This window comes from Pistacia vera, unplaced genomic scaffold (assembly GCF_008641045.1).
Source record: "Pistacia vera cultivar Batoury unplaced genomic scaffold, PisVer_v2 Contig269, whole genome shotgun sequence".
NCBI lineage: Eukaryota > Viridiplantae > Streptophyta > Magnoliopsida > Sapindales > Anacardiaceae > Pistacia > Pistacia vera.
In genome coordinates this window covers 124,805-138,186 of record NW_022196078.1, presented here as the reverse complement: position 1 = coordinate 138,186, position 13,382 = coordinate 124,805, and the positions used below count along the sequence as shown (strand labels likewise).

At 36.1% G+C, this 13,382-nt stretch overlaps 1 protein-coding gene and 1 non-coding gene across 2 annotated transcripts; one reads left to right on the top strand and one right to left on the bottom strand.

Annotated features, from left to right (window-relative positions):
- Positions 1-395: 395 nt before the first annotated feature.
- On the bottom strand, positions 396-502 carry LOC116133406. The gene has a single exon (XR_004128538.1). It is a non-coding gene; the product is annotated as a small nucleolar RNA R71 (small nucleolar RNA).
- An 847-nt stretch (positions 503-1,349) lies between these two features.
- LOC116133352 (uncharacterized protein K02A2.6-like) lies at positions 1,350-11,500 on the top strand. Its single transcript, XM_031419065.1, is given in 4 exon segments — positions 1,350-1,572; positions 2,528-2,985; positions 7,864-8,334; positions 11,138-11,500. Coding segments are annotated over 4 exon segments (1,515 nt in total).
- Positions 11,501-13,382: the final 1,882 nt, after the last annotated feature.

Sequence of the window (13,382 nt, the reverse complement as noted above, 5' to 3'; positions counted from 1 at the left end):
ACATGCGTAAGTAAATTTGATCCTATATGGATTCGCTGTTATATTGTTTTAATTTAGTTTTTATGAACATGTAAGCATTATAATCTATACCCAGATTTTAGGATTAAGATTTTGATTGGATTTTGTTTTTGAATCTATTTTTTCGCTGCGTATATCTGGTCACTTGCTAACATAATGATAATCCCAACTTGCATATCACTAATTTTTTGGAGTTATGCGACACATTCAGGCATAATGGAGTAACTAATTATGCAATTAGGCTAAGGCTTTTCCCATTCTCTCTTCGAGATAAAGCTAAGGCTTGGTTGATTTCTTTGCCATCTGGGAGCATCATGACATGGAACGAGTTAGCTTAAGCGTTCCTCACTAAATATTTTCCACTTGCTAGGTTTGCCAAGCTGAGAAGTGAGATTACCAATTTCTATCAACAAGACTTGGAGTCATTGTATGAAGAATGGGAAAGGTATAAAGATCTCTTACGAAGGTGCCCTCACCATGGTTTGCCAATCTAGTCACAAGTGCAAACGTTCCACCAAGGGTTGCTGCCAAATATTCAAGCCATGATAGATGTTGCAAGCGCAGGAGCCTTGAACAACAAAACACTAGAGGAAGCATACAATTTGATTGAAGTGATGGCAAACAATAACTATATGAGAACTTCAGAGAGAACTTCAACAAGGAAATCAGCGGGAATGCACGAAGTTGACGGTTACACCACATTGGCTGCTCAACTTTAAAACATCCAGAAGCAATTAGGTAATATATTAAAGATAAATGCAATTGAATCCTCTTCTCTAACATGCAAACTTTGTGCAGGAAATCATTCATCCAAGGATTGTCAAAAAGGGAATCTGTTTGCTCAGCCTGAACAAGCTAATTATGTCAATAATTTCCAAAAGGGGCAAGGGAATCCATATTCTAACACATACAATCAAGCATGGAGGAAGCATCTGAACTTCTCGTGGAGCAACAACAATGAGCATAAACAACCTCCTGTTTTTCAAGCTCAAGAGCCGAAATCTAACTTTGAGAATGTGTTTACCAAGTTCATTGAAGAGACAAGTAAGAGGTTCGAAAAGAATGAAATCCTTGCCCAAAATTAGTCAAACTCTATTAGAAACCTTGAGACTCAAGTGGGGCAGAGCCATAACATATTAGCAGGAAAAGTTCAAGGAGTTTTGCCGAGCGATACAGAGAAAAATCCTAAGGAACAAGCGCATGCAATCACCTTGAAGACTGGAAGAACCTTGGAGAATTCAAAGGATGAAAAACAGAAGCAAGAACTATAGAAAGATCTGAAGGAAAAGCAAAAGAATGATCACCGCGATTGCCGCGGTGAGCGTGAAAATATGGAGAATATCGTCAGCATGAAGGACGATCATCGCGGCAATGAACTTGGTGGCCGCTGCGATCATGAATTAGCTCCCACTTTGTTAGAAGTTCACACTCATTGCCACGGGAAAGAAAGTGGTGGTTGTGGCGAGGGTGAATCTGAGCAGAAAGCTTCTTCAAATCATGCAAACTTTCCGTACCCACACAGTCTAAAGAATCAGAAGTTTAACAAGCAATTCGGTAAGTTTATCGATATGTTTCAAAGTTTGCACATTAATATCCATTTTGTTGATATGTTAGAACAGATGCCGAAATATGTTAAGTTTCTGAAGGAGATCCTCATACACAAGAGAAAATTTGAGGAACATGAGAAAGTCATGTTAACAGAGGAATGCAGTGCACTGATTCAAAAGAAACTACCACTTAAACGACGAGATCCATGGAGTTTTACTATCTCTTTATTATTGGTAGTTGTTATTTTGATAAGGTTTTATATGATTTAGAGGCAAGTATAATTTTAATGTCGTTTTCTATTTACAGGAAACTTTGATTAGGAGAAGTGAAGCCAACCATCGTGTCTCTCCAATTAACTGATCAATCAATAACATATCTGGGAGGTAGTAGAAGACGTCTTGATTAAAGTAGACAAACTGATTTTCTCAGTAGATTTCATAGTGTTGGACATGGAGGAAGATTAGGAAACACCTTTAATTTTTGGACAACCTTTTCTAGCCACGGGTCGAACATTGATAGATGTCCACCAAGAGAAATTAATCTTAAGGGTAGAAGACGAGTAAGTAGAGTTTGATGTTTTTGACTGCATGACGCATCCATTTTGAAATAGACACACGTTTTGAGATTAATGTCCTCAACAACATAATAGAGGATAATTTTGAAGAAAACTACCCCATCTCCCCCTTAGAGAATTGCTTGATGAATTCTAAAAATCAGAAGGATGAAGTTGATAGTGAAGAGATAAGAGAGTGTTTAAGGTACTTAAATGCTCTACCACCATTAATTCGTCTTGAAGCTAAAACAATCAGAGAAGTTAGAGCTGCGGTATCTTAGTCCACTTCACCAATCGACAAGCCACCTACACTTGAGCTCAAGCAACTACCATCTCATTTAAGGTATGTATTCTTAGAAGAGAATATTTTTTTTCCAGACATTATTAATGCTTCTTTGAATGTTATAGAGGAAGAAAAGTTGTTGTGCATATTGAGGAAATACAAAAAGGCCATTGGATGGACAATTGCAAATATAAAGGGTATAAGTCCCTCAATTTGCACACACAAAATCCTAATGGAGGAGAGCTTTAAGCCTACCATCCAACCACAAAGAATATTGAACCCATCAATGCAAGAAGTGGTCAAGAATGAGGTATTGAAGCTCTTAGATGCAGGAAATATATATTCAATTTCGGATAGTGCATGGGTAAGTCCAATCCAAGTAATACCAAAGAAGGGAGAAATGACTGTGGTCCGTAACGATAACAACGAGCTAATTCCAACACGAATAGTCAAGGGATAGAGAGTACATATTGACTATCGCAAACTAAACTCCATAACTCATAAGGACCACTTTCCGTTGTCATTCATCAATCAAATGTTAGAGAGGTTAACTAGCCATGAGTTCTATTGTTTTCTAACGGATATTCAATGTAAAACCCCTCCTTAGTCAGGTACCCGCTGAATATCCCTTAATAAAAATCCAGAGAATTTATGTCTGGGGAACGAGTCGTATTTAGAAAACATGTGCAAGGATAATGATGATGTCCAAAACATTACTATGAAATGTACTGCAGGATCAAGATTTGTACCTTCAAAAATAAAATAAAAATAAAAACTGGAATTTATTTGGGCATCAATCAATCAAAACATATTAATGCCATTTTCATTCATATGGTGGAAGCTTTAAAAAGGTGTTTCAAAAATATTTGTCATTTACATCAAGATAAAACATCAGGATGACAATAAATTATCTCCCCTCACGCATAGCCTTGCTGTCTCCAACATCCTTCACTTTTGGAATACCTATAAAAAATTCAACCATGAAAGGGTGACTGCTAATCGCTCAGTAAGGAATGATCCATTTAATACCAAGTATGTTATTTGACATTCATTCACATACCACACCTCTTTTGCATCAAAATATGGTTCCTTTTCTTTACTAACTCATATACTTTTCATCATCTTCCCCATTGTAACACCTACTGAAAACTAGTACAATGCATGCATAATAACAATAGAAAATTGGGCCCAAAGTTTTCTTTTCATTACAATTCATGTGTCTTTTATACATAAAGAGTACTGTTTACAAAAATGTATTTTAAAAGACAAAACAGGGGAACAGTGTAGCTATTGCTCCTCGCTTGCCGACGCCCCTCCGACCGCATCAACACCTAGAACCTGCATCCACAAAGGAAAATAACGGGGTGAGCACAATTAATGCTCAGTAAGTAAAACTCTCTAACTGTCTGTCCCCGTGTGAAACTCTTAATTCTTTCCTTTTTCTAATTCTGTTTCTGTTTCTAATAACATCATGGCCTTATCTTACCGGAGGTACGGCCGGATGGCATTCACACAGACCATCTCACTCTCTATGGCTATCGGGTGGAATTCACACAGTACAAACCCGTTCTTAGTGACTACCGAGTGAGGATCACAAAGCACCAACTCGGATTCCTCCTAACTATCGGGTGGAGATCACCTAGCACCTACCCGTTCCTCATGAATTTTGGGTAACGATCACCAAGCATTTACCCGTCTCTAGTCACTATCGGGTGATAATCACAAAGCATCAACCCGCTTCTACTAGCCGTTGGATGAGGATCACAAAGCATCAACCCACTTCTCTAATAGCTATTCGGATGATGATCACAAAGCATCAATCCGATTCCCATAACGGTCGGGTGATGATCACAAAGCATCATCCCAACTATACTACTCTTCTAATTCATTCTATTGTAGCATTTTTTTAATGCTCTCTACCCTTAGAGTAATTGTGCCCACTAAGCTTTCTACTCAGAGAGTAATTGCATACACAATTTTCCTACACTTTCTTAGGTCACTTTTCCATGTACAATTAGTGCCTATGGATGGTTCAACTTCACCAATGCACTTATGAGATGCCAACATGCAATGTTGCAAGAATTAAGGTTCATTACTCACACTCAAACCTCTATTAGGCATTTCATCAAACAACTCATGTGCACTATAAAACTCTATCATAGCCATGAATCTAAAACTTTTCCTAACCATCCAAAATGGGGAAAAACCCCTTCACAAAGCCAAAAAAACAAAAAAAAAAAAAAAATACAAAAAAGGGATCCATAACACCCATTCAAATCCATCTCAACTACCTAACAAAACCAACAACCCATTTCTCATATTTGCAAAGTATTAACATTCACAAAGCATAGAAATCTCTATTTAAACCTCCATACATGGCATATCACATGTACATCACATACATACATCATTTCCATCAAAACCCTAATCAAGAAAACTCATAAATCTCAACTTGGGTTGGGTTTTACTTACTTGTTATGGAGAGACTTCACCAACTTTTCCTTTCACTTGATTAGCTTGACTTTTCCTCTAATCTTAACCAAAAGAATGAAAACCCTCAAACTTCAATAAGGGATAAAACTCTCAAATCACACAACTTAAGTAGAAATCCTTACCTTAGGAAGCCTTAGGTTGCTTTTTCTACCCCAAATCACTTCAAAATCCCTTGGAAAACCTTGATCAAAAGAAAAGAGAAGTTGAGAGGAGAAGAATGAAGAGTTGCGTTTGAGAAGAAGAGAAATGAGGGTTTGCTAACTCTTAATTCCTTTTAATGAAATATAAACACAATCATTCCCATTTTGCCCTTATTCTTCTTTGAAAATTCCATCCATATCCTTTGATTCATTACAAACTCACCCCCATATCAACATATTCTCCATGAAAAATCCTTACAATTCACTCCCCACTTTTCCTGCTAATTAGGGGTAGAATGGTCAAATAGCCCTTGGGGAAGAAAATGTCTAAAACTCACTCAACATTTTATTCGGCCTGTCGCCGTGGCGAAGAAACTTCTGTCGCCGCGGCGAAACTGTCCAGAGAGTTTCCCTTGGTTTCAACACATCTTCGCCGCGGCGAAGATTCTTCTTCGCCCCGGCGAAGCTTGGTACACTCAAATTCTACTATTTTCAATCAATTTCAGGGCAAACATTCAATCAAACAATATTACCAAAACCAATTTCAAATAAGAGCGGAAGAGGAAACAATAACAACGTACCTCAAGTGGGGGGTTACACCCATGGTCATATAAAACATCAAGTGTACACATACAAATAAGTATGTAAACATAGTGCACACACATCACATGTCATAACATAACATCTAAATATCATCTAACATGAGTACAAATCATCTCATGATGTAAATAACATCATAACTCATGTAATGCAACTAAATGCATATGAATCTTTAACGTCTAGTCGATCGGACTTTTCTTAGCCTCTTAAGCACTTCATCTCATCTAGCCTCAAATTCATCTAGAGCTCATATCATCGGGAGGCATGCTTATGTGTTATTTAGCATCTAAAGCATATATTTATCTTTTCTCTCATCTAGCCTCAAATTCATCTAGAGCTCATATCATCGGGAGGCATGCTTATGTGTTATTTAGCATCTAAAGCATATATTCATCTTTCCTTTCATCTAACCTCAAATTCATCTAGAGCTCAATCATCGGGAGGCGTGCTTACACGTTATTTAGCATCTAAAGCATATATTCATCTTTCCTTAACCAAAATACGAGGATATGCTTATGCGTTAATTAGCATCTAAAGCATATATTCATCTTTCCTCTCATCTAGCCTCAAATTCATCTAGAGCTCATATCATTGAGGGGCATGCTTACGCGTTATTTAGCATCTAAAGCATATATTCATTTTTCCTCAACCGGTATACGAGGATATGCTTACGCGTTTTCCATCCTAGCTGTATGCATCTCTAACATTTTATAGCATGTAAATACATGTTTTAGTGAGCTTAATACTTTTGATTACATTACCTCTTGCTCATATTCATCATCTTGAAACATATATTACATTGCATCTTCATGCCATTTCATAATATTAATCATGCATTCGCATCCATGACCATGTATGTCTTTCAAAGATCATCTAACTAATAGGTAAACATTAGTACATTACTTAATTGCAACAATACATTAATAATCAATTCATAATCATAAGAATTGATTATGTTAAACCTCAAACTTTAATAACCAGAAGTTTATTCTTCAGACCATTTTCCATCCATTTATCAAACGAATTGGCCCTTAGCATAAGCATAATTGTTATAGCTCTATATCTTAACTTTCTAATGCTTCAAGAATCATCTCATTTTGATTTTTATAACTCAAGTTATGGTCGAAATACTGAAGCATGTTTACCATAACCCCTAAAATTGCCAAATCCAAATTTTCAATATTAAACCGTGCCATATCAAATTCTATTGACAATCAACAAATAAGTCCACTTATGGATCAATTAAACCTCCCCTTAATAGTCTTTAACATTTTAAAATATGTATAAAACCTCATTCCCATGATCATCCATTATTGCTATAACATTGTAAATTAATGCAAACAACGCATCAACACTTCTAATAGCAACCATTCAACACCATGTGGCCTCCAATACTCCAAGTTTTGCCTAATCAACATCAATACTTCATTTTCTTCAATTAAACACAACAACTCATAAAACATAAATGGCAATAACTTCATGTATAATGAATTCAATGTAATAAATAACATTAATGAGTTCAACTACACTTGCCATCAACTAATTCTATGCCTTAAAGCCTTAATTTAAGGTTTCATTAAAATCTACAAACCCTAGCATAATTCCTAAAGTCATGGGAGGTTTTTCCTTACCTCTTTAAAGAATTCCCCCACCAAATCCTTTGCCTTTATCTTCTTTTACACCTTAATCCTTAAACCCTTCAATTTGAAGATCCAAGGCTCCTATCTTGTTCTCCTTGGAAAATTATGCAAAACTCCTTTAAAACTTAGAGAGAGAAAGCTTGTTTCATGGAAGATTTGAGAGAAAATGGAAGAAAGGTTGAAGAAATGATATCTCTTTTGGGTTGAACAAATTTCCTCTCATTTATAGAAAAATATTTCGTTAATTTTTCAAAATTATGCTATTGGCCCAATTATTTTAATTGTATAACTCATAAGTCCTTAATTCTTCATATAAGGGCATTTTGGTTATTTGGCACTAAACATAATTATTACTTAATTAATGTCATTAAATGCAATGAAGCTTACTCATCCTTGACCTTTGCAATGCTAATCCATATGCAAAATGACTATTTTACCCCTAATACCCTTTTATGGATAATTGATACATATCATTCCGAATGAATTGACTATTTTTCCCTTTGTTAGATTTTATGTTTTTTTAACATAAAATCAACATCTAAAGGACTATTTTGAGTTAGGAACATACCTTTGACATCTTAGGTATTACATTCAAGCTACGATCAAATTGCTATGGCGCCAGAAGATCAAGAGAAAACTACTTTCACATGCCCATATGGAACATTCGCCTACCGAAGAATGCCTTTTGGCTTGTGCAACGCTCCTGCAACTTTTCAACATTGCATAATTTCAAATTTCTCTAATATGGTTAAGAAGTCCATTGAAGTTTTCAGGGACGACTTTTCTGTTTTTGGTGATTCTTTTGATGATTGTTTAACTAACCTATCTAATGTTTTGCAAAGATGTGTTGATACTAACCTAGTGTTAAATTGGGAAAAGTGTCATTTTATGGTACAAGATGAAATTGTGTTAGGTTATCGCATATCCGCGAATGGAATTGAGGTAGATCAAGCAAAGATTGAAGTCATTAAGAAACTATCACCTCCGAATTCAGTGAAGGCTGTCAAAAGTTTACTTGGACATGTGGGTTTTTATAAGAGATTCATACAGGACTTTTCTAAAATCTCTAAACCTCTCTGTGATTTATTAGCTAAGGATGTTCCTTTTAATTTTAGTTAAGAGTGTTTAGATGCATTTGAATGTTTAAAAGCAAAATTAATCTCTGCTCCTATTATTGTTGTGCCCGATTGGGAACTACCTTTTGAACTCATGTGTGATGAAAGTGATTATGCTATAGGGGCTGTTTTAGGATAGTGAAAAGGTAAGACTTTCCATATGATTTATTATGCAAGTAAGACTCTAACAGGACCACAATTAAACTATGCCACTACTAAAAAAGAAATTTTAGCAGTAGTATTCTCTATTGATAAATTTTGTTCTCATTTGCTAGGCACCAAAGTTATTGCATACATGACCATGTTGCATTGAAGTTTCCAAGCCAAGATTGTTGTGATGGTTATTGCTCTTACAAGAATTCGACTTGGAAATCAAGGACAATAAAGAAACAAAAAATCAAGTGGCTGATCATCTATCTCGATTAGAGCCAATGAAGAAGTTCAAGAGGAAGAGAAGCCAATCAACAAGTACTTTCCAAATGAGCAATTATTTTCCATTCAAGAAGGATCGTGGTTCACAGATATTGCTAATTATTTGGCATAGAAAGTTATGTCCCTTGGAATGAACTCCCAAAGACAAAAGAATTTTTTTGCAGATTTAAAGTACTACTTTTGGGAGGACCCATTTTTGTACAAGCATTGCGCCGATCAAATGATAAGAAGATTTGTGATAGAGGAAGAGATGATGATTGTCATTCAATGGAAGTTGGCGGCCAGTTTGGTTCAACAAAGACCGCTGCTAAAGTTCTCCAATCAGGATTTTTCTGGCCCACTCTTTTTAAAGATGCTTTAAATTTTGTTATGAGTTGTGATGAATGTCAACAAGTTGGGAATATATCTAGGAGAAATTTCATGCCTCTAAATAATATCCTAGAAGTAGAATTGTTTGATGTGTGAGACATAGATTTTATGGGACCTTTTCCTTCCTCGTATTCTAAACGTTTTATTTTGGTTGCTATAAATTATGTTTCAAAGTGGGTGAAAGCTACAACATTGCCAACAAATGATGCTTGCGAGGTTGTCAAGTTTGTAAAGAAGAATACATTCTCAAGGTTTGGCACACCAAGGGCCATTATCAGTGATGGAGGTTCTCATTTTTTAATCACCAATTCGCGACATTGTTAAGCAAATATGGGGTTACACATCGCATTGCTACTCCGTATAACCGTCAAACCAGTGGCCAAGTTAAAGTGTCCAATAGGGAGCTGAAACTGATCTTGGAAAAGATGTTAAGCACTTCTCAAAAGAATTGGGAAACCAAGCTTGATGATGCATTATGGGTGTATAGGACAGCATTCAAAACACCCATAAGAATGTCGCCCTATAGGATGGTTTATGGAAAAGCTTATCACTTGCCAGTAAAGTTTAAACATAGGTCATATTGGACAATGAAGTTTTTGAACTTCGCTCTACAAGCGGCAGGAGCAAAACGATTACTGCAACTCAATGAGATGGAAGAATTCCGGAATAATGCATATGAGAATGCCCAAATCTACAAAGAAAAGACTAAGCAATGGCATGACAAACATGAGAATGCCCGAATCTACAAAGAAAAGACTAAGCAATGGCATGACAAACATATCGTGAACAAGGAATTCAAGGAGGGGGACAAAATGTTATTTTTTAACTCAAGACTATGACTTTTCCCAGGAAAATTACGCTCAAGATGGTCTAGACCATTCATTGTTCATCACGTTTTTCCGCATGGGGCAATAGAGGTTCACCACCCGACAAAGGAAACATTCAAAGTAAATGGCCAAAGATTGAAACCTTATATTGAGAATGGAAATGAAGATGAGAGGGTTTCAATCTTCCCTCAAAATCCTCATTGACGACAAATAGGAGTCGAGCTTAAGACTTTAAACAAGTTCTCCTTGGGAAGCAACCCAAGATTTTAATTTCGTTTTAATTTTAGTTCTTAAATTTTTAGTTTTTTTTATTTATTTACAATTTTTGTATTTTTTTTTTATTGATCAATTTTATTTCTTTTAGACTTAGATAATTGATTTTTTTTTTTTCAGATAATAGTAGATCACATTCAGCATTACCTAGACACTACAAAATCACGATCGTTGCAACCAAAAATTCCATCGCCGCACGGTCAAAAATCAAACGAGGAGAACAACACTCTCTGCGGTGACTTGTTATGTAGCTGTAGCGAGCGTTAATCAACGACACAACTCGATAAAGAAGTACGGTTGCCGCAGTGACTACACCACATCACCGCAACCAGCACACATTTTAAACACAAATTCGCATTTATTTGTGCGAATTTCTACAGAACCAACACTTCTAATTTTCTCTCAAACTCTCCTTTACTCCCTTTTGCGTCTAACCACCAGCCTATCATCCTCACCTTCTTTCTTTTCCACTTTATCTCCATTAATCTCTCACTAACACCTCTCTATCAACTCATATTTTGCAAATTCTCCAAAAGTTCAAGGTTAAGGTTTCAAAATTAGGGGTTTTTCGAAATTGAGCCCATCCACACAAATTCAAGGCAAGTTTGCGTAGAATCTGGTTCAAGTAAATGATTTTTCACCCATTTTGCATACAATTGTTGATTATTGCGGGTTGATTGAATTATTAGCTTTATTGGGGAGCAATTGTTGTGATTGAGAAGTTGTGTGACTGAGATTGGGTGTTGTGATAAGAGGCCTAATTAAGTTGTTTATAATTTGGGTGTTGTGTGATTGAAATTGGGTGCTGTGATTGTAGAATTTGATTGATTGATTGAATTGTTTAAGTGGGGGGTTTTTGTGACACCCAAGAGAAAGCCAGGAGGAGATAAGAGAGAAAAAGGAAAAGGGCAAGCCTCCAATGATGTCCAATTTGTTAGTCAGACTGCCAAGGAGAGATATGAAAATTTTGCAAAGAAACCAGAAGGGTTTATTGAAGAAAGAGGGCTGGTGTTTACAGAAAAATTTAGGGGGATTTACGATATCATTCTAGCTTTGGGTTGGCAGACATTCTGCAAAGAACCTCAGGCTTCTACTATTGCCTCTATAGTAAAAGATTTTTATGCCAACATTGCTAATAACATTGACGGAAGGACAATCGTGAGAGGTAAAGAAGTAGTTTTTATTGCAGCCACCATAAATGAGTTTTAGGAGCTGCTGCAAGTTGAAGTAGATGAGGATGCCTACGTAACATAGAAGCAGAAAGTAGATTATGATGCAATGATTAATTTTCTGACGGAAGGGAAAGCTACATGGTTTATTACAGCTAGGGAACACATCCGTTTTGAAAGTAAGTTTTTGGACTCAATTTTGTTAAGCACGGTTAGCAAAGTTAGGGCAATTTTGATGTACGCTATCCACCACAAGATAAGGATGAATGTGGGCGAGATTATTTTTCATGAGATTCTCCATTCGACAAAGCGTAATAAGACAAGTTTTTACTTCCCTCAATTGATCACCGAATTATGTAAGCAAGCTCTGGTGCTTTTGAATTTTGAAGAAGTGTTAATCCCACAAGGAGCGTGTCTTACAAAGCAATTTCTGTAAGATCTCACTAGCGGGAGCAAAGTGAAAGGATCCAAGACCAAAGCATCTTCATCGAAGAAGCCATCCAAGAAAGATCAATTGATGAAGATGAATGAGGATATAGATAAGTTGAGAAAGTAATAGAATCGTCAAGAAGCCTGGATGACTTGGATGAGTGGGCAAATGAGGGTGCAATATGAGATGCAACGATTGCAACGTGATCATGTTGAGATAGTTGCGCCAGAGTGTGAATGGACTGATTTTGCGTATCCATCGGATGAGGGGGATGGCGACACTTCTCATGATGATTCTGAGGAGAGTACGGAGGAGTAATGGGTGTGTCACTGCTAGAGACCTAGAGTTTTATTTTGTTGTGTTTTGTTTGTTGTTTATTTTCAATGTTAGTTTGTTTCCTTTTTCTGTACTTGCATTTTATTGATGTTTGTGTTAGTTCTATCTTTGTGAATTGTTTAAACGTTTATTTCAGTATTATTTATGGTTTGTTGATGTTCTTTATATCCATTTATTTTTCTGCATAACAATAGTGGCCGACAAGGTCCTTTTAGTTGTGATTTTGATAGAACAATTTTGGCACACATGGACACAACGAATTGGACAGCTTTGCACCATTAGGACTGTGGCAACGTTTTTCTTTCTTTTCTCCTTCTCTTAACATTGAGGACAATGTTGTTTTTAAAGTTGGGGGTAGAAATCTAACTTTTTTAGTAGAATTTTGTTTCTCTTGGATTAATTTATATGTCTATGATAGGAATATGATTGCAATAACATGTAACAAATAGAGGACATTAATTTTTGCCTTTAATTACAGATGATTGTGAATGTTAATAACATTTAGTTTAAGACCCTAGCGGTTTGTGGATTGGAAATGAATAAGTTGACTCACTTAGAGACGTTTTATGTGTGAAGTTTTCATGGACATTTTTGCGATCTCAATAAACTCTATAACTCATTTGACAACCACTCGAGGTGAAATCCTAGAGTTCACATTGCCTAGGAAATGATTTAGGCTGTATTTTTGGACTGATTGAGCCTTTCAAGCCAACCCTTTTTATTATCATCGCTAGTTAACCCTTTGAGCCTTTTTAAATTTAGACTTGTTTTTCTTTCTTTGAACTTAATTTTTACCCAACCCTGATTATGAGCCTAAAACACAATTCTACTTGTTTTATCTTTAAGAGACTTAATTGTAATTCAAGCTTATTACGAGTGTTGGTGAGGAAGTGTAGTTCTGCTACAACCCAAGTTCATGCAAAGAAATATGTTGGGTTGTGGAGTGCTTGTAAGATCAATGGGGTTGTGTGTGTGTGTGTGTGTGTTCTACTTTCTTCTTATTATTGTTGTGAAAAAAAAACTAAAAAAAAAAAGAAAAAAAAGAAAAGTGGGCATTGAAAAGCATTGTGACGGTGTGAGATTATGCAAATGGGTATACATTATTGTTGAAAAGAAAGAGCTCGATAAAGGTTGGGAAGCTACTAAGTGAAAAAGG